The sequence below is a fragment of the Piliocolobus tephrosceles genome, chromosome 11, assembly GCF_002776525.5.
Source record: "Piliocolobus tephrosceles isolate RC106 chromosome 11, ASM277652v3, whole genome shotgun sequence".
NCBI classification, from domain to species: domain Eukaryota; kingdom Metazoa; phylum Chordata; class Mammalia; order Primates; family Cercopithecidae; genus Piliocolobus; species Piliocolobus tephrosceles.
Window position 1 is genome coordinate 111,489,235 of NC_045444.1, and position 26,876 is coordinate 111,516,110.

General features: G+C 41.1%; 1 protein-coding gene across 2 annotated transcripts in view; it reads right to left on the reverse strand.

The window, feature by feature from the left end:
• DOCK10 (dedicator of cytokinesis 10) overlaps window positions 1-19,907 on the reverse strand; it is a 279,809-nt gene extending 259,902 nt beyond the window's left edge. For both annotated transcript variants that reach the window (XM_023222406.1, XM_023222396.2), the window contains exon 1: window positions 19,678-19,907. In XM_023222406.1, coding sequence (XP_023078174.1) covers window positions 19,678-19,800 — 123 coding nt within the window. In that variant the 5' untranslated portion in view covers window positions 19,801-19,907. The remainder of the gene's footprint in view (window positions 1-19,677) is intronic.
• Between the last annotated feature and the right edge of the window lie 6,969 nt (window positions 19,908-26,876).

A 26,876-nucleotide genomic window follows, 5' to 3' on the forward strand; every position in this document is an offset into this window, starting at 1 on the left:
ATACTACTGCCAGAATTTGTCCCTGGAAAAATTCTGATACTGTGAAAGTACTATCTGTCTTTCAGGCAGGGTGTTCAATACAAGTCAAATAGAATGCACTGTATAACTCAGTTTGATTTAAACAAAACAACATATGCACAACAAATGCCTGGGGCCAGGAAACTGTGTGGCCTAAATAGCTCTTTTGTCCCTAGGTTTGGGTAAAAGTTGGTATAGTTGGAATTTTCTTAAATGCAGACACCTGTTTGTGTTTATTGTTGTGGATCTCATTATGAGAACTTTATATGGGACATTTATATAGTAAGTAATGAAGCCCATAAATTTGATGATGCAAAGATACTATTCCTAATTACCAACATAGTTTGGAGGAAATGCTCATGAAACTTTAAAATGCAACTTAAATAAATTAAACACATTTCCTCCTACAAAACAACCTTTTTTTTTTTGAGATGGAGTTTTGCTCTTGTTGCCCAGGCTGGAGTGCAATGGCACTATCTCGGCTCACCACAACGCTGCCTCCTGGGTTCAAGCGATTCTCCTGCCTCAGCCTCCCAAGTAGCTGGAATTACAGGTGCCTACCACCACACCTGAATGATTTTTGTGTTTTTAGCAGAGACGGGGTTTCTCCATGTTGGCCAGGCTGGTATTGAACTCCTGACCTCAGGTGATCTGCCCACCTCAGGTGATCCAACCTCAGGTGGCCTCCCAAATTGCTGGGATTACAGGTGTGAGCCACGGCACCCAGCCCAAAACAACTTCTAATAACTCTCTCGTCATTCATTTTTGACACATTTGCAACATGAATGCAAATCTCCCAAGTATACATGAAACCATCAGTTGGGGAAAAAATGTGGCCAATAAACATACAAAAAGATGCTTTACTTTGTTTGCTTATAGGGAAAAGAAAATTCAAAAAATGATATGATACCATTTCATACCCACCAAACTGGCAAAAATCAAAAAGTCTGACAAGTTTACTGTCAAGGATGTGGTAGAAAGGAAAATCTTTCACACTGCTTATGAGAGTGGAAAGTGATATAGTCTTCGCAAAATAAGCTGGCAGTATTTCTAAAGTTGAAGCAGGGCTTGCCCTAGAAAAGTCCATGCACCTGTACACCAGGAGATGGGGAAAAGGCTGTTTACAGAAGCATCATTGGTAAGAGCAAAAACCAAAAACTAAATGAGAACAACCTCAATGGCCATCCACAGAAATAACTGTTTCAAGAAAGTATCACTAGATGCTAACATTAATAGCAAAGGTATAAAAAGCAGTGGAGGAGTCTCAGAAGATCTCCTACAAGTTAATCACTAGTTACAGAAAGGAACCTAGTAACTTCACAGAGGAGCAATCTTAGTTAAGGACACTTTCTTAACTAAGGGACCACTAACGGGACAAACTGACATGTCCCTCCTGATACAATGTACTAAGGATACCCGATTTTTTCTGTGCCATTCCCACCAAAAATAGCACAGCTTAAATCTAACCATGAGGATGTAAACTGAGGCCCGTTCTACAAAGCAACTGACCTGTATTTTTCAACATTTCAAGGTCAAGAAAGACAAAGAATCTATTCTTGATTAAAGACAACTAAAGAGATATCACATCTAAATGAAATGGAATCCAAGACCAGAGGAAAAACAATGGTGGGTTAATTGTCAAAATCTTAGTAACATTAATGGATTACATAATCTTATCAATATTGATTTCTTGATCTTGGTCATTATATTATAGTTGTGTAAGAGAATTTCTTTTAGGAAATATATTTTGAGGTAAAGAGCATCATGTATAAAATTTATTCACAGATGTTTTATAAAAACAGCATTCTGTATATGTATATAGAGAGAAAGAATGATTAATTTTTAAATTTTAAGTGTGGCAAAATGTTAACATTTGGGAGATCTGAAGGAAGGGCATATGATATTTTTTGTACTGTATTTTACAATTGTTTTACAAATCTGAATGCTTTTCAAAATAAGAAAAGACAATCAGGCAAACATTGAGCACATTTTGATTCGTGGCCAGGTATGGTGTGGCTCATGCCTATAATCCCAGCACTTGGGAGGCTGAGGTGGGAGGATGCCAGGAGTTCAAGACCAACTTAGCCAACATGGCAAAATCCCATTTCTACTAAAAATACAACAACAACAACAAAAATTAGCCGAGCATGGTGGCACATGCCTATAATCCTGGCTACTCAGGAGGCTGAGGCATAAGAATTGCTTTAACCCGGGAGGCGGAGGGCGGAGGTTGCAGTGAGCTGAGATCACGCTACTGCACTCCAGCGTGAGCGACTGATGAAACTCTGTCTCAAAAAAAAAAAAAAAAAAAGGAAAAAAAATCAAAAAACATTTGGATTTGTGGTTGCCACAGGGAAGGGATACTTGGGAAGGGCAGAAGCCAACGGAGGTCTGCAAAGGTATTGGTCATGTGTATTTCATAAAAAATAATTGTATTTGTTTTCTTTAAGGAGTAAATACATGTTCCAGGAACTCATTTATATAAAAAGTAGAAAACAAGTATTTGCCACATTAAACAGGTGCCCAGTGCGATGCAAGCTCTCTGGGCTTTGGCAGAGATCAGGGAAGGATTCTTGAGGAGATACCGAGTGAGAAGAATTCTCAGTAAGAATCATGAAGGAATCCTGTGGGCAGGAGAAAGACCAAATTAAAGGGCTGTGGCTTAAAGGCAGATGTTGCATAAGGGGTACTTGAAGGTGGTCCCGGGGCCTTTGACCCAGGCAGTAAGAGGACATTAGAGTTAGGAACTCCTAGATCCAAGATGTTCCACGCTAGCAATGGGACATTTTAATATGTCTCCATATTTCCCTCAGCAAACTGGATAATTCAGAAAAAATCAAATGCACAATTTAATATGACTCACCACAAATAGAAAAAATATTTAGAAATGTTCAACAGCTAAAAATTCCAATGAGAAATGATAGGTTGTGCAGTTTAAAAAATAAAGAAATCATGGGCCTAGAATGCAATTTTCTTCACAATCACATCAATCCATGAAAGGCAATAATTAAAATGGTTCCTTTTAAAAAGTCCCTGAACCTGTTACATTTTCTAAGTAGCATTGAACCAAAACGTCTGGGCTCTTGTTTCCAAGGCTAGGCAATATTCAAAGCCCTTCAGTTAAAAAAAGGAAGATAATGCCATACTGCTCCCCTTTTACTACAATATTTGCAGTGCATTACCCTTTCAAAATTGACAAGGTATGGTTAGAACGTTTCTAAAAAACCACACATATGCATATACATCTATCCATCCATCTAACCAAGAATCATTTATGAAGCTATTATAAAACTCTCTGTCTGGAAGCAATGAGATAATAACTAAATAATTACAATAAAAATTAATGTATTCAAAAATGTTATGGAAATACAGAAGAGGAAGAGACTAAGTCTGCCTATGGACTCAAGAGGGTATCAGATGAGGGGCAAATTAGTTGGGTCTTGAAAGGCAAGCAGGAGCTGAACAAGAAGAGAAAGAAGGAAGTGTCCTCTGGGCAGCTGGTGGCATGGGTGTGCATGGCATCCTTGGGTAATGCCCAGAAACTTGAGTGGCTGCAGTGTGGAAAAGGTTGGAGGAAAGAGAATACTAGAAAGTGAAGCTAGATGCTAGAAAGGTAGGTTGAAACCAAGTGAGTGTAATCTTTTGAGGGCAATAATCAAGAATATTAGCAGCATTCTGGTATGGCTATATCATGATCAGACCTGTGTGTTCACAAGATGTAGGCAGAATGGAGGGTGGATAGTTGCCTGGGGAGAGACAGGAAGACAACTAGTGAGAAGGCTGAAAGGAAACCACAAGGACATTGCAAAACACAGTGTGGGGAAGAAATACTAAGTGACTTACGTAGATCACTAAGGTCAGGGAGATGTCCGAAACATTTAGGAGGTAGCCTTGCCAGTACTTGGAGCATGAACTGATGTGGGGTGGCCAGTGGTGGAAAGAATTGAGCATGGTTTTAGTTTGAGATTTCCTGGATACAATGAGGTATACAACTCAGGAAATAAAAGCAGATTTATGAAGCAAGAATCTGTGTTATATCTGGATTCGGTTGAGTTTGAAGTAACTGAGGAACTTCAGGACAGAGATATCAATGGGCAGAGCTCAGAGATGTGTGAAAGGATGAAATCATTGATGGGGGTTTTGTGGGGAAGGCAGAGAGAATGGGGTCTAAGATTAGATCCCTGGTACACCCTAACATTCAAAGCCCATTTTTCCTCAAATTGTTCCATGGGCTGAAAATATATTGAATAATACTTGATCCACTCTTCTGTGACCAGAAATATAGTGAATCTGTTTATTGATGAATCAAAGATGTCATTTTGAAGCAAATATCTGTGTTAAACGGTTCAGACTATCTTTCAGAGTAATGATGATTTGAGTCCCCGTACACAACTTAATAGTCAGCTTGTCAGGTCCCGTACATAGAGCGCATGGTTCTTCCCACAGGCTCCTCAGTACACAGTACTAGGGAATATATGGAGAAAGAAGTACAGAGCCTTGTAGGTCTGAGATCTGTCATGGATGAAATGTCTTCTCACCTAAACAAGATGAGGCCTGGTCAGAGACAAAGCCCTACACAGACCTAGTCTGCACACCCAGACCAAGCCCCACTAGTCATCTTTCATGACAGTCTAGGGTCTACTGAATCACAGTGAGCTCATTCTGAGATGCTCATGCCCAGGCACAGGAGCACAGAGGCAACTGAGCAGCGCTCTCCTTGGCCCGATGACCACTGTGACAATGAACACGAATGTAGCTTCAAAACTCTGAGGCATGTTATCACTTGATCCTTGATATGGTTTGGATCTATGTCCCCACCCAATTCTCATGCCAAATTGTAATCCCCAGTGTTGGAGGTGGGGCCTTGTGGGAAGTGATTGCATCATGGGATAGGTTTCTCTTGGTTTAACACCATCTGCCCTGGTACTGTGGTCTTGATAGTGAGTCTCACATGATATGGCTGTTTAAAAGTGTGTAGTGCCTCCTCCCTTTTTCTCCTTCTCCTGCTCCTGCCATGTAAGATGACCCACTCCCCTTTGCCTTCTTCCATGATTAAAAGCTCCCCGAGGCCTCCCCAGAAGCAGATGTCGCCATGCTTCCTGTATAGCCTGTGGAACTGTGAGCCAATTAAACTTCTTTTCTTTACAAAGTACCCAGTCTCATGTATTTCTTTATAGCAGTGTGAGAACAGACTAATACAATCCTCATAAGAATTTTGTGCCTACTAATTTTACAAGGATAAAAGCTACGGTCTATTAACTTAATCAAAGCCACATAAGCAGAGGGTTAGATTTAAGAACTGTCTCTGGTGTTTTATAAAAGATAGTTCCCTCCACTTTGTTTTAGGATCAGAAAGCAGTGCCTGGGGAAGAGTTAGTCCTTTTAATCTTTTAATGCACTTTCTGAGCATTTTTATGATAGGACCCACAGAGATGTCCACACCCTAATCCATAGAACCTATAAATATACTCATTTCCATGGAAAAGGGACTTTGCAAATATGATTAAGATGGAAACCTGGAGATGGGGAAATTGTCCTGGATGATCTAGGTGGCACAATCCAATCACCAGTCCTTCAGTGGGAGAGGAAAGCAGAAGCATGGGTCCAAGGGGTGCAACATGTGAAGAACTTGGACCATCACTACTAGCTTTGAAGATGAAGGAAGGAGGCCAGGGTTAAGTAATGTGGGGGCCTCTAGAAGCTGGCAATAGACCTCAGTTTGTATCCAGCAAGAAAATGGGGACCTTGGCCCTACAGTCTCAAGGAACTGAATTCTGCCAACAGCTCAAGTAAGCATGAGACAAATTTTCCTCTACGGCTTCACAAAAGGGTCACAGCCTTGCTGATACCTTGATTTTAGCCTGGTGAGACCCCCACCAGACTTCTCACCTACACTACGGTAGGATAATACACAGATGCTGTTTAAGTGCTAAGTTTATATAGTCTGTCATTGCAGCAACAGAAATCTATGAAGATCCTTTGTATCTCTGCAAAGTCACAACAGCCCAGACTCAGTCAAGTTCTGATCATTGAGGGCACTGAGACAGCACACGCAGTAATTCTGATCACTAGACTTTTGGCATAATGTCAGCTTACAAAAATGGCTCAGGTCCAAGGGCACAAGTGGACCTTTCCCCGTGCTCATGAAATCGAGGAACACATTTTCAACTGGCTGCCAAGCATAGGTCACATTTTTGAAACACCTGGGCAGAGTCTCAGCAAACAACAGGTAACACTGACATCACATACTCAAGAAGTAAACCAGGAGTGTGTGCCCAGGTTAAGCAAATGTGTACCATTTAAACATCTTTACAGGTAGTGCTCTACTGGATTTAAGGCTCATTCACTTTTACTGGAGAGCCCCATGGAAATATATTCTAGAATTCCATCTTATGAAATTACATGTATTGCAGATGCTACACTGGGCTAAAGGAGAAAATATCCTGGGTTTGAGTCCTCCTGTGGCATTGCTCTGTGACCCTGACCACATCCATTTAAACCTCCTTGTGACTCAGCTTCCTTCTATTTTATTTTATTTATTTATTTGTTTGAGATGGAGTCTTGCTCTGTTGCCCAGGCTGGGTGCAGTGGCACAATCTTGGCTCACTGCAAACTTTGCCTCCTAGGTTCAAGTGATTTTCCTCCCTCAGCTTCCTGAGTAGCTGGGGTTTCAGGTGTGTACCACCATGCCTGGCTACCTTTTGTATTTTTAGTAGAGACAAGGTTTTGTCATGTTGGTCAGGCTGGTCTTGAACTCCTGGCCTCAAGTAATCCACCGGCCTCGGCCTCCTAAAGTGCTGGGATTACAGGCGTGAGCCACTGTGCCCGGCCTCTTTATCTATTTTAGACTAGATTTTCTTTCAGGTCTAAATGTTTATGACTGTATAATCTCAAGAAATGTAGCACAGGTTTTCTTTTTAAATTAACAATATATATTTCCTGTGGAGTTGGTATACAGAAATGCCAGCGGAAAGAATTTTTAGGACAGAAGATACCTTAAATCACTTAAGACAAATTAAAAATGTAAACATTCAACATTAGCTCAAAAGTGTGTCAAAGCGTGTTTTCATGAAGAGACAAATGCTTCAAATAAATATAGCAAAATTGTTATCAGTGGGTGGTAGGAGTGTGGGTGATTACTAGTGTTTTCTTCATTATTTTCTATATTTTGAACTATTATTATAGTAAAACTCACAAAAGCTTAGAAAATAGAGATGTAAGGCCAGGAGAGGTGGCTCACACCTGTAATCCCAGCACTTTGGGAGGCTGAGGCGGGTGGATCACTTGAGGTCGGGAGTTTGAGACCAGCCTGGTCAACATGGCAAAACCTTGTCAATACTAAAAATACAAAAAATTTAACCAGGTGTAGTAGTACACGCCCGCAGTCCCAGCTACTTGGGAGGCTGAGGCAGAAGAATCACTGGAGTCCAGGAGGCAAAGGTTGCAGTAAGCCGAGATTGCACTGCTACACTCCAGCCTGGGCAACAGAGTGGCAAACCAGTGAGAAAAAAAAAAAAAAAAAAAAAAAAAAAAAAAATTACAGTTGTAAAAGGAAACCATTACACGAATGCCAGAACTTTAAAAAACAGAGCAGAGTCATTACAATGCTCTAAAACTGTGTCATGAAAACTCTCTAACATCCTAACCTCAAGGAAAGAAGGATAGTTTTTAAGGGCTAAAATAGCATTCACATTCACTGATAAAATCACACAACTCTGGTGATTTATTAAGGGTTTAAAAAAAATTATAAACCGCTCTCCATCATGTGTCTGGAAACGGACTGCTTTCAAAACCCTGTGGCTCACACTTCTTGGACTTTAATCAATCATTTTCTGCACCCTCCTCGGGGTGGCCTCCACCTTGTGACTGCTAACAGCATCAGTGAGAATGGCACTAACATCCCTGGCTAGGCAGTGAGGCCTGCGTGTGCCACCCAGGTGCCCACCAGGACAGGGGCTGGTGTGGGATTGGTGATCACACCTGCTTAGCTGAATCTTATTTATTTAAGAATATAAACGCAAGCCAATCAAGATTTTGTTTTGTTTCTTTTTAATCTTTGAAGAGCCTTTGTGGGAATCTTGAACTAAATTCTACTCAGTTTACTTCAATTCAATTTGCTACTATTGTACAGATATTATATGCTGGTGCTTGGTCACCAACATCTGTCCTCTGGAACGTGCCTTAGAATTTCTTGACTGCAAACCGGGCCCTCAGATTTCGTTTTGCATGCCTAATCTATAGTCCTGTCATCTCTAAGTATGACATTCTCTTTTCCCTTTGGCAAGCATTTAGTAAGCACCTACCATGTGCCAAACATCTTGCTGCCCTGGAAATATGGAGACTATAACCACGGTCTTGGTCTTGAATGTCTCTCAGAGTATCAGAAGTGTAAGGGCAAAACCACACCTCTTCCTCCTCCTCCAGGACCGCCAACAGAGACACATGTCATTTGGACTGTGGATAGCTCTACCAGAGATCAGACTGGCTACCAGGGAAGTGGTGAAAGGTTATTTCTAGGACATCAGCCTCCCATTTCCATGCTCTATTATCCTAATGGGTCAGGGATCTTCCCAAGATATATCTGCTCAGGAATGGACTTACGCTGTGGAGTGAAATAAAGTCCTCACAACGCTGCCTTGTGCATTTAAGGTTGATGACTAACTGTGGAATAAAATGGCCTATACCTTGGTTAGGTATCAGTTGCTAGGAAGACAACGTGGGCACAGGGCCGAAGGCAGAATCTGCAGCCTTGAGACCCTCTAAAATCACACTGGGTCCAGGACAGATCATATTACCTTTCCCAGGTGAGAGCAGGGAGAAGGAGGTGATAGAAGGAGAGACAAAAACCAGGGACAGACACAGAACTAGAAAACGAGAGGTTCCTGCTGCTTTTTCAAAGGCAAGGGAGACAGGATCTGGTAGCACAGTTCAAACCTGTGCTCACGTATGTTCTATTCATGTGGATGCTGACATGGCTTGGCACAGACCTTAAACCAGAGACCGCGACTACAAACATTCAGCATGGGAACTGGAAAGTATGCTTTCTTAAAGCAGATGGGGCTTACCCTTCTCCTCAGGATAAGAAAGAAGGAAATGGGATTGTATGCTTGCCTCTGAGGCTCGATAAGGTCAGAAGAACCTGACTTGTTCAGCCTTTGCCACCACTGGCTGTCTTTTGCCAGTCTCCATTCCCCTAGCCCTGTACTCAGGATGTGTGAACAGCCATCCTCTTCATTGCATTATTTATTTATTTATTTATTTATTTATTTATTTATTTATTTATTTATTTATTTATTTATTTATTTATTTATTTGAGACAGAGTCTTGCTCTGTGGCCCAGGCTGGAGTGCAGTGGCCGGATCTCAGCTCACTGCAAGCTCCGCCTCCCGGGTTTACGCCATTCTCCTGCCTCAGCCTCCGGAGTAGCTGGGACTACAGGCGCCCGCCACCTCACCCGGCTAGTTTTTTGTATTTTTTAGTAGAGATGGGGTTTCACCGTGTTTGCCAGGATGGTCTCGATCTCCTGACCTCGTGATCCGCCATTGCATTCTTAAATAACCACGTTTTATGCTACCGTCTTCATCGGTGAAATACAAATGTGGTCATAGATCATTGGGACCAAGTCTTCCAGTTGCTAAAATCAGATATCTTAATCAATAATCATCTTATTAAGATGAAAATAAGTTTTATTTTAATTCTCTATGAAAACCCCTTTAAAAGGGTAAGATCTCCCCGGATTTTTAGTACTAAAGCATTCTTGAAGGTCTTGGTGTTCAACTCTCTGGTTTTAAAGACAAGAACACTGAAACTCAAAGAAGCTTAAAGACTTGACCAGAGTTACACTGCCTGGAAACCACTGCTTCCTAATGATAAAAAGATACATTTTTCAAATTGATTGGACAGAAGCCATATAATGGCTTCTGACTTCAAAAATGGAAGTTAATGAATGAACTTTCCCTGTTAGAACTCAGAAAGGTTCTGAAAGCATCTTATCTCTGCATGTTGGTATGCCAACAAACTTTATTACTAGTAGTTTCTCATGTAGGACAAATTTATAGCCCACCATAAAGATATGTTTCAAAGAAAACTTCAAATACATTCTTTTCACTTCAGAATAAAACTTCCTTTGAATGTGTCCAATTTTTAAACAATATAAAAAACAAAAAACAAATGTCTTTAAATATTCTCCACATATGCACTATCTTCAAAAAAATTAAGTTCCAACATCACTTTCATTTTTGTGAAGATTACTCAGCTGCAATCAATTTCCATTTGTCATTCTAAAGAGCTGTGACAAAGGGACATTTAAGAGCTAATCAAATAAACAATGAGTATTTGAGAATAATTTAATTATCATATTTCATTGAACAGTAAATTTTGTTAAGTTTTTTGTTTGCTTGTTTGCCAAGTCAAATGTTCATGCCTGTGTTCCTTTTATAGAATGTTTAATTTGAAAGGCCAGAGAGTCACTGGTCATTTTGACAGCCTCAATTAGTCATTTAAATTGGTAATTACTAAGATAATTATATGAAGAAAAATCTCATTGTGTTAATCCTAAATGGTGTCATCTTTTCAAATGGAACCCTTTTCAGATTTTCAGATCCTATTGTTAAACTCTGCCATTTTGGAATTTAATTTAAATTAAAGAGCTGCCTAGCTTCCTAAATTCTACATGTCTGAGAGGAGGTATGCTGACATTGAGTTAGAAATACAGTATTTTCACATTTAAGCTGCCCAAATTAAAGAAACTTTTAGTGATTTGGTACTATTAATTTGTTTTGTTTGTTTGTTTTTTGACAGAGCCTCGCTCTGTCGCCCAGGCTGGAGTGCAGTGGTGCAATCTCGGTTCACTGTGACCTCCACCTCCCAGGTTCAAGCAATTCTCCCGCCTCAGCCTCCTGAGCAGCTGGAACTACAGGTGCATGCCACCATGCCTGGCTAATTTTTGTAATTTTAGTAGAGATGGGGTTTCACCGTATTGGTCAGGCTGGTCTCAAACTCCTGACCTCAGTGATCCTCTCATCTTGGTCTCCCAAAGTGCTGGGATTACGGGAGTGAGCCACTGTGCCTGGCTGGGACTATTAATTCTTCTAATCTCTGAGGCAGATATTTTCACTTCAATCCAACTGCAAAATATCAACATTTTCAAAGGCAAGTGTTTTCCTGTATTGCCACTAACTCAGTCACATTCATTAAATTTTATTATTTCTACCTCATTAAATGTAGGTCAACATTTCGAGTCCAGCAAACACAAGCATTTATTTCCAGCCTGCTAACACTGCTGTGAAAGATAAGAAGCAAACAAGTCTCACTTCAATGGGGGGGATAAAAAGAACCATCAACCTTCTTATTTGTAAACAAGAACACCAAAATCAAGACTACAAGAGATAATGTAACAGATGTAATGTTGCAACCAAACCGCCCCCCCACCTCATGCTTATCTTGCCAGAAATGTATTTCTATAGAAAGAGAGGAATCAAATAATGCCCCTTTCACAGTTGAAGGAGGCTTTGTTTGCAAAGCTTAACTCACTCCGTGCCAGTTCTGTCCTTGGGAAATGTCTGAGCAACAGTGTCCAAAGTTGGTGTCACTCCCAATATCCCAGGTTGCTGAGATGTCATAAATGAAAGACTGTTAAGCAGAGAAAAGTAGCCACAGCTCTTCTTTTGTCAAGAAACTCTTTTTTAGAAACTCTTCCTACAACTAGTACTCTGAGGGTTTCTTTTCTCTCACTGCTTTCGCTGATGGATGCAAACTGCATGTTTAATGAGGTCCTTCCTGGTGGAGCTAGGAGGCAGTTATAGAGTAGTCAGGAGGAACAGGCTGTGGAGTCAGACTGTGTGATTGTGGACTCTGGATTCACCACTGAGGAGTCATTTGATCTAAAGAAAGTTCCTGATCTCTAAGCATCTCTTTCCTCATCTATAAAATGAGGATACCAACCTTTTGCCATCTGGTTGCTATGAGGATTAGAAGAGGTTGCACAAATCTAGTACTTGGCACACAGGACATGCCCCATACCTTTCTGCAGGATTGCATTTCCAGTGCTTGCCAAGATTCACAAGTGGACGGTGAAGAGGATGATACAAGGGCTGTCATTATCAGATGCTAACAACCTGGACATTTTAAAGTTATAATTCCACTATAACCTTTCAGTAATGTGCATTCAGCCCACACTTCTGACTTTCCTTAAGCAACTAATGTGCAGTAAGAATGGAGACTTTACCCCTCTTATTTACCAATAGCAAATATACTATAAAAGTAGTGAAACAGACAAGTTCTCTCTTTTCAATAGCACTTATATTCCAAGGCAAGAGGGTTGGAAGACAAACAAGAAATTAAATCAATAAAAAGATCACTTTAGATAACAGTAAGAGCTATGAAGACAACTAAGCCTAGTAATGAGATTGAGAGATTTGAGGGTGGGGAGCCTGGTGAGAGATTCTCTAGTAGGAGGAGTAACATTCACCTCACCCTGAAACACATCTTTAGGGTATGAACTCTCACCCTCTGCTTGGTAATCTGGGATGACCTTTCTGAGAAGGTGACATCTGAGAATCTGAGGGATGAGAAGGAGAAGGTGTGAGAACTCTGGGACAAAGAAGTGGGAAATTCAAGAGCCCAATCACCTAATCCCCTAATTTCACAGATCAGGAAACTGAGTCTTCAAAGAGATAAGGGACTTCATCAAGGGCCACAGAGCCAGGTTTGAAATTCTGGTCTCCAGACTCACAGGCTCTGACATTTCCAATACCAACTCCCATTCATTAGAATCCCATATGGCCAAATTGTTACAAGTGCATAATGGAACTCCAACATGGATAAGAGTATCTCAGGATGCTGGTGAAGCACAGCCCATCAAAGAAGTCATGAACCACATTATAGCATATGGGGAAATCAAGATCTTTAACTCCATGGAAGCCCATTCTTACTGCATTCAAGCATGAATTCAAGAAGTATCACTTTTTCTAGGAGTCAGTGACTGTGAGAGAGAAAAACATCTTCATGATTTTATGATTCTAGCAATTGGATTTCTGATATCACCAATTATTTTCAAATCCCTAAGGGTTTCGCTCAATACCATATCAATAGAGATCTTATATGTCACCAAGGAATCAGTGTTAATTGTGTGTTGTATTAGTCATGCAGACTGCCATAATAACATAACATAGACTGGGTGTCTTTAACAACAGACATTTATTTTTCACAGTTCTGGAGGCTGAAGTCTGAGATCATGGTGCTACCATGGTTGGGTTCCTGGTGAAAGCTCTCTTTCTGGCTCGTAGATGGCCGCCTTCTTGTTGTGTCCTCACATGACAGAGAGAGGATCTCTCTCTCTTCTTCTTCTTTTAAAGCCACTAATCTTATCATAAGAGGTCCACTCTCAAGACCAAATCTACCCCTAATTACCTCCCAAAGGCCTCACCTCCTAATAGCATCATATAGGGGGGTTAAGGCATCAACATATGAATTTTGGGAGGACACAAACATTTAGTTCATAACACATGTCTTTCATGAGTTGAAGTAATTGTACTTAAAATTCTCTGTAGGAGGAATAACATTCGCCTTACTCTGAAACACATGTTTAGAAATCTCACCCTACAACCTAGGGTGAGAACTTGTGCTGACTTAGATAGCAATTATTTAAGTATGTTATGGAATTTTTTCTTCACCTGGATAATTAAGTTCACACTCCAATTAAGGGGCTAGATGGTAGATGAAGGAGAGAATATAACACAAACAAGTAACAGATTTCTTTAAAGCCATTTAACAATGAACCAAACCCCATTTTCAGTTCTAAGTAGTGTAAACCTCATCTCTGCTTTAAGTAAAACTTTCAAATAGTTGCAGAATAAACCACATTGTACTGGACCCTCCTCAATTGACTTTATCTAACAAGATACTGCAAAATTGTGGCTGAAGATGTAGGTTATTTTCATGTTTCTCAAATTTTAGTGTCCTTGCAAATCACTAGGGGATCTTATTAAAATGCATCATCTGGTGTGAGCCCTTGGATTCTTTTTCTAGCTAGCTCCCATGTGATCTAATGTTGCTGGTCCTTGGACAACACTCTCAATGACGAGACTCTATCACATCATGCTACTGTTTGTAAAAACCCCAGGAAAAAAAATCTTGTCTCTTAAATTTTACTATAACTTAATGCTGAATATGTCTAGAGCAAATTTTCATTTATCTAATGGACTTCTTAAATCTCATGGCTGATGGTGTTTTTCTCTTTGACTTGGTAACCAAGAAGCACCTTTAAAAAAACTATAGGACTTAATAGTGATGTAATTTATTTACTGGTCCTAATGACCTACACCTGATTACATCTAACTTTCCGAATATTGTTTTTTTTTTTTTTTTTCTGGCTAATATTGCTTTGCACTCCCCTTACTATATTTTGTTGTTGTCATCCCACATGCATCTTTGTAAGATACTTAGGATCCCTCCTTCAAATAAGATAGAATGTGAAAAAAGAATCCCAACACAACTTAGTTAAATGGAAATCCATGCTCCAAGACACACAATGCATTGAGGAATTTCAGGCACATGCAAGAGTGGGGTAAGCAATTGAGAATGGAGAAGCAGACAGTTTTGAAGTAGATTGCAGGAGGATTAACCTCATGCTCTTTCACAATTTTCTTAAGACTTTGCCATACAGGTGAGATGGGGATGGCTGAGTGAGTTCATATTTTAAAAACTTAACTGTTGAAATTCCGGTTGTCTTGGGAAGATCTATTATAATCAAGGGTACCTGGAACAGCCTCTGCTATTGCAACTAACCTCAGGGCAACACTGGAGTGAATACTGACAGGTACTCTGAAGCACTAGTGGGAAGAACAATTTTCCTATTCCTTAGGGAGAACTACATCTTGGGTAGATCAAAAGGCAACACCAACCAACATCAACTACTCATATCCACCAATTTGGAGATGCTTTTAGAAACAGCTAAAAAACTGGAAGGTAACCCCTCCAGTTTTCTATTCAAAATGCAGAGGAGGTCCCATGTCAGTTACTTAACTTAGGGAAACATGTTTAACCCTATGAGTCTCACTGGCCTCCTCTGTTTTTTGCAACAATAATAACTTCCTCAAATGATTGCTCTGAGAATTATATAGAATGCTTAACACTGTGCCAGGCACATCGTACATTCTTAACAAATGGTTTACCATGATGCATTCATTATTGCTTTCTTTTTCTATGCTAGACCTTAGAGCATCTGGTTGTGAAGAAAAAGACAGCCAAAACCTATACATGTTGATTCATTCTTTCAGTCTTTGATCCTTCTAGAAGTTTTCTAGAACCCACTTGTGGTTACTATTTATTTTCAAAGTTATTTCTCCAATGCCCTTGAGAAATAAAAAAAACATTGGCAGACACATCAGTAACATTCAAACTTGATCTTGTAAACTAAGTTTGTGTTGACTTCTTCTCCAGGCAAAGAGGTCAAGGGACTTTCCTCATATGAAAACACAAACGTGTGATTTCTGCTAAAGCATAAACACCCTTGTCATAAAGGACTCTGTCCAAAACAACAAAAAACAAAACAAAACAAAACAAAAAAACACAAACAAAACACAAAGACTGTGCTGTGAATGCTAAACAAGCAGGCCCTTATATTGCATATTGCTTTTAAACCTGGACAGTGACAGCAAAACAAGTGCTTCACTTTCATTCACTATCACTTTCTGCATCTAGCATATGACTTTTGGGAAATTCCAGTATCCCCCACTCAATTAAAAAAAAAATCCCTCCTACTCTCAACTCTTGAATGCCACCAAGTTCAGAGGAGAGAAAATTCTTCCTTCTAGGAATTCCTCATGCTCATGTAAACATGTTTACATATTCATTACTTCTCAATCAAAGCTCTTTGGTTGGTCAAAGGTTCTGCTGCTTACTCAAAGCTCTCTAAAATATCAAAAGTGGTATTATTGGAGGCCTGAAGAGTTAGGAAACATCACAGAAAAGAAATAGAATTTACCGAAATAAATACTTTCCTCTCTTTACCCCTTACCCTTTCTGGTTGGGTAGGAAGGGAGAAAACTTACCGGTTAAGTATAATCACTTCTGGCAGGATGCTTTCTCTTTAAAATAAGTTAATAACAAAATTAGATACAATCAAAAATGAGGAGTTTTTGTCTAATAATAGAGTAAATATCATAAAGGCATTAAAAGTGCATGTAACTAAAGTGGTAAGCTCCGAATGAATGACTTTAGGCCAAAACTGACCAAATGATTATTTGATCTCTAGTAAATGCTTCCTTTCCATCATCTGACTCTATGGAGATCTCATCCTTCTGGTTACCTGAAGCCTTGCATTGCACTAGCCCACCTAAAACATTCCATAAATAAAACCCTATTTCTCTCAAAGTGACAGATCTCATGGGGTGTTTGCAAAAAGTTAACCTATACTTTTTTAAAAAGTATGTTTCTTTTGAAACGCTCTCAAATACAATATATATGCAGAAAGGTGCACAGATCCTAAATGTATATCTTAATGAATTATAGAAAGCTATCGAAATGAACTAATTCATGCTAGGGTACAGATACACCTCATTCATTTTAAAAGATGAGCTTCTTATCAAAAAGGAATTTCTCATTAGTGGCATTACACCTTTGAAGCCAACATGGTATGTATATTCAACCAAATGTAATAAAACACTCCAGTTCTGATATGAGACAAACGTTTCTAATCATTTTCGGCTGAAATTTTACCCTAGAGAAGCTTGCTTTATGAAACAATCAGGAATGAGATTTCAGGAAATTATGTGAACTTGATCCTTTGAATTGATGTTTGAATGAGTTGTCTTTCATTTATTTTCTATGGAGAATTTTAGGATAATGAAGGAGCAAATATTTCTCCTTTTGAAATGTATGTTTTTGCTCATTACTGTTCTTGGGAGGGGTGAAGAATAAGGTGGGTCCTGTCTAAGAGTCTGCAAGTACATAAGCCTACTACATACAGCATCTTGGGTAAAAACTGACATCAAATTTGCTTTGGCATACACCTCTACTGTCCTCAACTGCCTTAAAAACTCGGCTTTCCCAGTCATTACCCTCACTCATCATCTCCTTGATCTCTGCTCTCCATATTCAAACACATTTTGAAGGCTTCCTGTCTTACCTCTCTCTGTGTATGTATACACATCCCATTCTCAGAGACCAAAACTACCTTGTTAATCTGACAATCTTTTCTAAACTTATTGGATAGAGTAGAGTTCAAACCCTATGGCACATTTTCGCCAATGTCCTGGAGGATTTGGGTCCCCAAAACAGGGATTTCGGAAAGGGGACTATATAAATCTAGCAGTAAGATAGTTTTTCTCAGCAGGACTTTCTAGTGTCTTTCAAATACCTTGCAGTAGAGGATGGCTTGCTCCAATACACACCCACAGTTCTATGAGTCTGTATTGAAGTCGGGTACCCATAGTATTTTCCCCAACATCCTATTATTTTTCTCCCTTGACAACCATGTTTTGATAACTTGAAGCAGCAGATATAAAGAGCCTTAAGGGATTGGATCAATGTAGGCTAAGATTGGTCTCTACCACATAGTCCAACGACAAGGTTTTAGGTTCAAAAGGGATGCTATACCCCTACAGAATCCCACCGAGTTCAGGTGCCAGTTCAGAGAACTCATCACCTTTCTGTTTCCCTTCAAGAGTTAACTGATGGGATGGAATGCAAAGCATATGTGTTCTTGCTGCCAAAATAGCAGCCAAAACTGCCTGCCTAGATGTGTAAGATCCCATGAAATGCCTTGGCAAAAGCTAGTTTAGGAGTGTTGGCCAAGGTGCTGAAGCGAAGCAAGGGGAGTCAGAACCACCTTTGCCAGTGAATCTCCCCTCCCCCATCTCTTTTTGAAGACACCGAGCTTATTCATTTTGACAAGATACCCTAGGATTTCAAATCTGACATAAGTTTGGAGAAGCGGTGTGTGTGTGTGTGATGTGTAGAAGGGTATGGGATGCATACTCTTTATAGAAATTCTAGTGCTACAAAAATTCTAGGAGAATCTACTTAAAAAAAAAAAAACAACACTTTAAGCTGTTTATTCCAATTGAACGCTTTGTGTTTCTATCAGATCCTCAGTGAGATTCAGTCCAATGAGTCAACTGCAAAATAAAGTTATTGTCAAGGGAATGGCAGAAAATGACAAAACCACAATCCTGAATGATCATTCAAAAATAAAAAGTACTTTCTACTACTGTCTGGAGATTTTCTTATCTCTACTTTTACTCGAATTGAATCTTTTCTTCGAATGTTCTTTCGAACAGTTTGTCTTTGCTGTCCTGAAAATGTGTACGCTGATAGCACAACCACATGCTGCCCTGGCACAGAGTAAGCTAACAGTTGAACCACCTCTGGGTAACTGCGGACTGCAGCTACTGTTAGTGCAAGAGAAGGCACCCTGGCCACCAATTCGTTTCACACTCCAATCACCCCCGCCCACTCTACACCCCCTGGGCGCTCGATGACTCTTCCCTCTGCCAGGCAATTTGCTTCCGTTCTGTTCAACTTTCCGACCTCTGGCTTTAGAGAATAGTCCTGGCTGTGGGAACTGGCTCTGGGCAGCTTTTGGCGCCCTCCTCATTGGTGACTGGCAAGAGTAACACTTTCACACTCTTAAAAAGAGCCGTTTAGTTCCTAATGATATTTACTGGCAAAAAAGAAAATGAAACACACAACCCGGATTCCGGTCCACCAAACGCAGGCCAAGAGCGCGGGCTGCTGAGCCTCGGTCTTGCTGAAAGGCTGTTGTTCCCACTCGCTTCCCGTTTCCACTAGAGTTGATTTGTCTCTTGCCACCTCTCCCCTGCAGTGTGGACCTACTGCAACGCAGGAACATCTGGGCTGGTATGGAGAGGATCCTAGCATCAAATGCTGGCTGCTGCCCCAGGGACTTCCCGCGGAAATCACCCAGCACTTAGAAGGCGTTTCAATAAGGAAGTAACTAGTAAAGCACTGCTGGCGGGAGAACCCCGCGAAACATCTTAGAAAAATACCAGAAACCGCTGGAGACCCAATGACCCATGTCTCCTCCAGCCTATGTTCCTCAGCTCTTTCTGGAGGAATATTAAGTGGTTTGTGGGTTTTTACTCTGCGGTGGGAGGGTAGTTCCAAGTACATCTATTTCCGCGATAGTTAAGGTCGGGGGGTCCCAGCTCTAACCAGGGCGAGGACCACTGACTGCATCCCTCTCTCAGCACACTGGTCTGTTCTCTGGAGGGTGAGAGAGACACGCAGACCTGCGGACCAAGGGGTCCCCGTTCTGTAGATCCCCCCCGACCCCACCCGGGGTCTCTGGCACTCTTATCACTTAGCACCAATATGACTGCCAGTGCATTTCGGTCCCTTCCCGCGCCGTTAAACCCCGTGCACATCCTCTCCCACGCTGTGCTTCTGCTGCCCACGCAGCTGTTCCTCCAAGCGTCCCGCGTGCACAAATGCGCCCCCGGTCCTTACACTTCGGTGGCGCTGACTCGCGGAGGTGGCGCTGGGGGCGCCCGCAGAGGCGGCGGGGGAGGGAGTGCGGAGGAGAGGACCCGCTAGCTGTGGGGACCTGGGCCCGCGGAGCTTTTGGGGAGGCCGGGCTCCGTTCCCCTCGGGCGCCTGGGGCGCGCGGGAAGGCGCGGAGGACGCGCCCGCACTCACCCGCTGTTGCTGCCGGCTGCTGACGACCACCGCCGCGGCGGACGCGGCGCTGTGCCGGAGCTCGGCCGCCTGCCCAGGTCTCAAGAGGCTCCGGGTGAACCTGCGGGTCCGCTCACCGGCCATCGCCTGCCACGCCGATCGCGCCGCTGGCCCGGGGCGCGTGTCCCGCCGGTCTTCCCCGCGCCAACCTTCTCTATCCACCCGCCGTTCAGGAAGCGGAACTCGGAGCCTTTCCCCCCCTCTTCCTCGCTCAACTCGCAAGAGGCGGGTTTTTCTCTCTTGCACCCCCACTCTTCCCACCCCCTTCCCTCCTCTGAAGCTTCTCGAAGACTTTCCAAACTCTGCGCTCCCCCGGGCGCGCGCGGCCAACTCGGCGGGCGGCCGGGGCCCTGCAGCCGCGCATCTGGAGCCGGCGTCGCGGGACGCGTGTGGGGCGGCTCCCGCCCGCGCCGCCCACACGGGCTCAGCTGGCCGGCCAGGGCTGTCCACGCCGCCCGGGGGGACTGCAGGCTGCGGGAGAGGGGGAGGGCGGCGGGCGGCCGCCGCGGGGCTCCGGGCGGGGCCTGTCCAAGGCTGTCGCCTGTCCAAGGCCGTCAGCCTCATTTGGAGGCTGCTGGGAGAGTTGGAGCCCTGGATGCATTTGCCGTTTAGACCTCTTTGCCGTTTTCTGGGTCCGGCGAGTGGGAGGGGGCCAAGCTCCGTGCGCCCTGCCATCCTCAGGAAGGGGTCAGAGGCTTATTAAAGATCTGGTGGCTGGGATCCCAGCAGCATCACCCACGCCAGCGTTTAGTAGGCTCACTTGCCAGAAGTCCATGCTCAGGGCCTTGGAATAAGCTTCCCCATTCATTCACTCCTTCAGTGAGTATTTATTAAGCGCCTACTATATGCCAGCTCACACTGTTCTGGAAACCAAGGAAACGGAGAGGAACTTAGCAACTACACTTTAAGGCTGTGTGGAGCTGATAGGCTTTTTCAGGGTCGGGTGGGAGACGGCAAGTAACCAAGTGAACAAATAAATACAGAGAAATCAAGGAGACAGTTTAAGCTACTAACACGAACTCAAAACCAATAAATCAGCGTTGTGGGGGTAAGAGACTTTGGGTGGCCTTAGGATGAGGAGTCAAGAACCAACTTGCAGGGTTACTATGTAGGATGGTCAGGTCGGGGGTGGACTTCATAGTTACGCTGTCTCTGCTCCTCTCTTGCCCATACCCATCTGGCCTGCACTTTGTCTCTAGATATCTGATGAAAGCCTTCTTAAGAAGTCTCTTCCTGGGTCATACCCAGGGTGGTTCTCCAACTCAATGTTGGACCAGATAGGGGGCAGAGAAATTCTGACCCCTGGATACTGGTCTGGAGAGATCTGGGACAGACTCTCCAAGTAGTATGGTTTTTTCTTAACAGCTTTTTATGGATCCATGACCCTGCCGCTTTCTAAAGCCAATGATAGATAGTTTTAACACAAGGTCACATTTGGGTATAAAGAATTCCTAAGCACTTGATAAATGCACTTTAGTCAGCTCTTTGTTAGCCAGGATTCAATTAGCCAGAGATGCTGATTGAGGATCATTTCAGCACATTCTAGAAATCATAACAGGCGTAAGAGGCTCCGGAAGATTTGAGAAGTGCCATTTGAAACATCATCTAGTTCCAAGACAGCCTGCATAACAAAGAACTGTATCATGTATTGTATGCTTTCATACTGGTACTCAGTGTGGGAGCAACACCACCTTTCAGGGTAAGCAAAGTAGGTGGTTGCCTCTGTGTTGGCACATGAAGAAATCTGTAGGAACAGCTCCCTTCAAATGTACCCGTTCCCAAGTGTACCCAGCCTTGATGTCGCTAAATGCATATTCCCCTGAGAGAATCGATTAAGCACATTTGAATTAACTTGAGCTTCCTGAGAAGAGGTACCTAATCTTTGTCTCTGGTTTCAAAACACTGCCTTTGTCTCTGGTTTCAAAACACTGTAGGTACTCAATAAATATCAGCTTATGGATGACTTTCCAAAGGGCTCAGATGGGCTAGTGCAGTCAGAGAGCTGGGTGTGCCTGACACACAGAAAGTCAGAGAGGAGAAGAGAAAGATGTGCTGAAAGGGAAGGCTGTAGTAATCGATAATACATCAGAATGTTCCCTGCACAAGGCAACTCGCTGATCCAAAACACTGAGTAGCACACACAACCCATTCTCCAACCATATTGAGTAACAGAAAATCACTTGCAATTTGTTAATTGTACAATTAATACACCTAATTGTACTTTCTCCAGCTTCAGGAGGTCACCCAGAGCACTGGTGTGAGAGGGTTTAATGAGCAAATGCCTGTTTGCCCAACCCATACCCTGTATGATGTTAATTCCATGGGTCACACTGAGTAGGAAGGCAGGTATAAGTGTTGATAGCATACCTCTCACACCAGGGCATGTCAATAGTGATACTTCAGAGACTCTCCTCAGCCCTTATGATCATGTAGGTTTTAGTTAAGCTTCCTTCGGACACCAAGGAGAGAGAGCTGAGTATCGACCCTTGCCCCTGCCCTTGTAGCATAAATACACTTATTTTTTGTTATGGAAATGTAACTTCAGGTCTGCTGATTTGGGACCTTGACTCTCTGCTGGTCACCCATCTCTCAGATCCCTGGAGAAACTCGGCTCAGATGCTTGGTAAAGGCAAATCTATGCAAATATCATGAAGTATGTTAAGTTTCTTGGAATAGCTAGTTAATAAGTGAATCTTCAAGGGCTTGTAATATTGTAGAATAGTGGTTAAAGTACATACTCTGAAATCCAATTACCTTTGTTCAAATCCCAACTCCGTAAGCCTCAGTTTTCTTACCTACACAATTAAGGTAGTAGTTGTGTGGCTGGGCTGCTGAGTTACTTAAATTAGTGTAAATTTCTTAAAAAGTGACTAGCACATGGTCTTCAATAACTGTTATTATTCCTACACTTTCATTTAACTCAGGAATTAAATAAACTTCCATGTCTTCATATATTTGATTCTCATATGAACCTTTGTGAGAAGGATGGATGGGTATTTTCTTGGAGCCAAGGCTGGGGATTTAATGGGCATTCTGGGGACAATGTCTTAACCCAAATCAATGACTATGGAATTTCATGAATAAGAATAACAATAACAATGTAATTCTTATAATATTAACCCACTATTGTGTGACAATATGTAACTATAACATAATGTGCTACAGTTTGGATAATAGTTTCACATATATTATTTCACTTGAATTTTAATATATTATAAAATGGGGTTGTTCAGCTTATGTATCCCATGTCTCACTGTCTAAAATTGTAGACAGATCATTAAGGGAACTCCCCAAATGGCTGGAACAGACATTTTAGAAACCAGTGGTTGCACATTTTGCTAAATGTTCTCAAATCAAGATTATACTAATATATAGAATGCAGAGGCTGCAATCAAGTTTTATCAACGTTTGGATTAGCCAATTCATTTGAGTTACATGGAAAAAGGCATTCACTCAGGAAGAAATAACCCCACTCAACAGACATTTATGGAATATCAACTATGGACAGAATCTCACACTATGCTAGGAGGGCACAGAGCTGAGCAAAATGTTTCTGTCTCCAAAAAGCTCAATTTCATATAGAGGAACTGACTTACAAAACATTATTGGTGCTCATGGGTGAGTGGGTGGGGAATGGGAATAAGATTTTGGAGATGGAGTCTCTACGGACCCATGTTAACGTTTTATACTTCATATTTTTATGGCTTTTTAAATAAGATTGAAAAAATTAGTCTCAATAACATAGAATTTTCTAGTTTTCTCTTTTTCTTCCCCTCTTTACTTCCCTCCTTTTCTCCCTTCTTCTTTCTTCCTTTCTCCCTCTGTTCTTTTCTTTCCTTCCCTTGCTGCCTCCTCCCTTCCTTCCCTTCTTCCCTCTTTAAAACTTGATACTCTTCTTACTCATACTAAAGCATCAATGACTCTCATAAGATGTAGTAAGCACTGATTACTTGACCTGGTACAGGTCAAAGCTCTACAGAATTAAGAAACCACAACTGTCAATAGCCCTCTCCTATCATCCTTCTACATGACTGTGTCCATGTCTTATGAGCAAGGAAAGATTCAGAAATTTTTTTCATGGCAGTAATAAGCATAAAAGTGAAAACTGTACTAAGTTTTCCAAAATACCTAGAGACATAAGAGTGTGCAAATTTAGTTATTAGTCCAACAGTCAGACTCCTAGACTAATAACTAAATTTGCACACTAAATGACTAAATTAGGTCTTGATACCCAGAGATTGTAGGAAGTGGGGCAAATACTCCTTGCATTCATTCCATGGCATTGAGCCACCCTTCTTAAGTGATACCAAGCCCAGTATACCCTGGGTGTCAGCCTGGCCATCATCATGTCCCAATGCTTAACTACATCAAAGTTCTCTAGTGTTGTACCATATACAAAGCACACTCATTATTTCATTTGATTCTCAATCATTCATTCTAAAATGCACATGGAGCACGTGATATTGCCCCCATTGTACATAAGGGAAAGCTGCGAGAGAATTTAATAGCATGGAAATTAGGAAGGAAATTTTGCTAATTAATAAAAAAGAAAGATACAGAAATAGGAATACAAATGCCCAAGTTAAAATGATTTTCTGATATTATAGGAAGCCTGCCTTTATTTTATTTATTATTATTATTATTTATTATACTTTAAGTTCTGGGATACATGTGCAGAATATGCAGGTTTGTTACATAGGTATACATGTGCCGTGGTGGTTTGCTGCACCAGTCAACCTGTCATCTAGGTTTTCTGTGTGATGTTCCTCTCCCCTGTGTCCATGTGTTCTCATTGTTCAGCTTCCGCTTATGATTGAGAATATGTGGTGTTTGTTTTTCTGTTCCTATGTTAATTTGCTGAGAATGATGGCTTCTGGTTTCATCCGTGTCCCTGCAAATGACATGAACTCATTCTTTTTTAGGGGGCACAGTCTTCCATGGTGTATATGTGCCACATTTTCTTTATCCAGTCTATCACTGATGGGCATTTGGGTTGGTTCCAAGTCTTTGCTATTGTAAATAGTGCTGCAATAAACATATGTGTGCATGTGTCTTTATAGTAGAATGATTTATAATCCTTTGGGTATATACCCAGCAATGGGATTGCTGAGTCAAATGGTATTTCTGGTTCTAGATCCTTGAGGAATCTCCACACTGTCTTCCACAATGGTTGAACTAATTTACACTCCCACGAACAGTGTAAAACATTCCTATTTCTCCACATTCTCTCCAGCATCTGTTGTTTCCTGACATTTTAATGATCGCCATTCTAACTGGAGTGAGATGGTATCTCATTGTGGTGTTGATTTGCATTTCTGTAATGACCAGTGATGATGAGCTTTCTTTCATATGTTTGTTGACCACATAAATGTCTTCTTTTGAGAAGTGTCTGTTCATATCCGTCACTCACTTTCTGATGGGGTTGTTTGTTTTCTTCTTGTAAATTTGTTTAAGTTCCTTGTAGATTCTAGATATTAGCCCTTTGTCAGGTGGATAGATTGCAAAAATTTTCTCCCATTCTCTAGGTTGCCTGTTCGCTCTGATGATAGTTTCTTTTGTTGTACAGAAACTCTTTAGTTTAATTACATCCCATTTGTCAATTTTGACGAAACCTTCCTTTATTAAGGGAAAAGTATATTTGTCTTATTTTTACAATAGAAAAGGAGGTCCACAGAGACAGGTGACTGCCTTGAAAATGTAGTAGTGTAATTGGGGTGGGTAAATTAAAATAATTTTATTTATTGAAAGTATAATGTTTGTCATATTCAGCAATAAGTATCAGAATTGTAAACCAAATTGTAGGAAAAATACTTTGCCACAGCATGTCTTGATTTCCTAATACTAAGAAAAAAATAAAACATTGAATGTACATCCAGTGGTTTTTTGGCTGAATACTGTTTCATAAGATACATTTTTCCTAACCTTACCAAGAGAATATTAAAGAGCTACAAGAAAAATATGGTTTGAAAGGTGTGATATTAATGGGGTCTATTAGTTCTTGAGTTCTTGCCAGAGCTGAAGACATTTGACAAAGCTGAGTGCCTCCATGTTTTCTATGGAAAAAGGTATTAAATCTGATATGTATTTGTTACTGTGTTTAGAAGACAGATCACTTCTTGGGAGAAAATTACACTTAAAGTAATATGATTTGAATGTGAAACACTGCCAGGCTGTATATTGTGCCAATACACATGCAGTGTGGCATTCTATCACTATTAGTCCACCGGAATCCTTGGGGCATAGCTCAAACAGAGGTACATGACTGAAAGAAAAGAATGACCATTTTTGACTGGAAATGAGTCTCTGGGTTCTCTATTCTACTTTGGCTTTTATTTGTAGTCTAGCCTAAGGGAGTTAATGTCCCAGGATCTTTTTTTCCTCCATCTGTAAAAGTTACTCAGAGGCAGATTTTGGCTCCATATGAAGAAGGAAATGATTAGTAAATATGGGATGGGAACATTTTTATTTCTTACATGCATAATTAAACCCTTGTACTTTACTTTTCCAGGCATTTTAATGTTCTCCTCCTCTTTTCCAGTGTGTTGATTACTCCTGACATCTACTATTCTCACAGAAATAGACCCTGATATGTAACAAGGTTCTATCATAATTATTTCTTTTGTTTCTTGAAGAGAGCAATATACAAATAAACCTGTTGTCTAATATTTCATTGAGAATTTTGCATTTACACATACGAGTGAAATTGATCTACCTTTTTTATTTTTGGAGTTAATGTTACATTTTGCCAGGAAGATTTTTCTGGCTTCCTTAATTAAATTGGAGAGCTTTCTGCCTCTTTCCATGGTCTGCAGCAATTTAAATAACATTGGGTTTATTCGTTCTCCAAAGGTTGGATAGAATCCAGCTGTGGAATCATCTGGTTTTGGTATATTTTTTAATAGGAGATCTATAATCACTTTCAAATCCCTTGTATGGTAATTGGTCTATTCAAGATTTTTCACATCTTTTATTTCTTAATAATTTATATTTTACTAATAATATCATCCCATTTTTCTAGATTTTAGAAATGTTTGCCTTAGAATTGCGTGTAACATTGAATTATATGTGTTCCCTTCTATTATGTCTTCTTTAAAATTGTATTATAAAGATTTTAAACATCCCTAAAAAGTATTAAAAAGAACACAATGAATACTCATAAA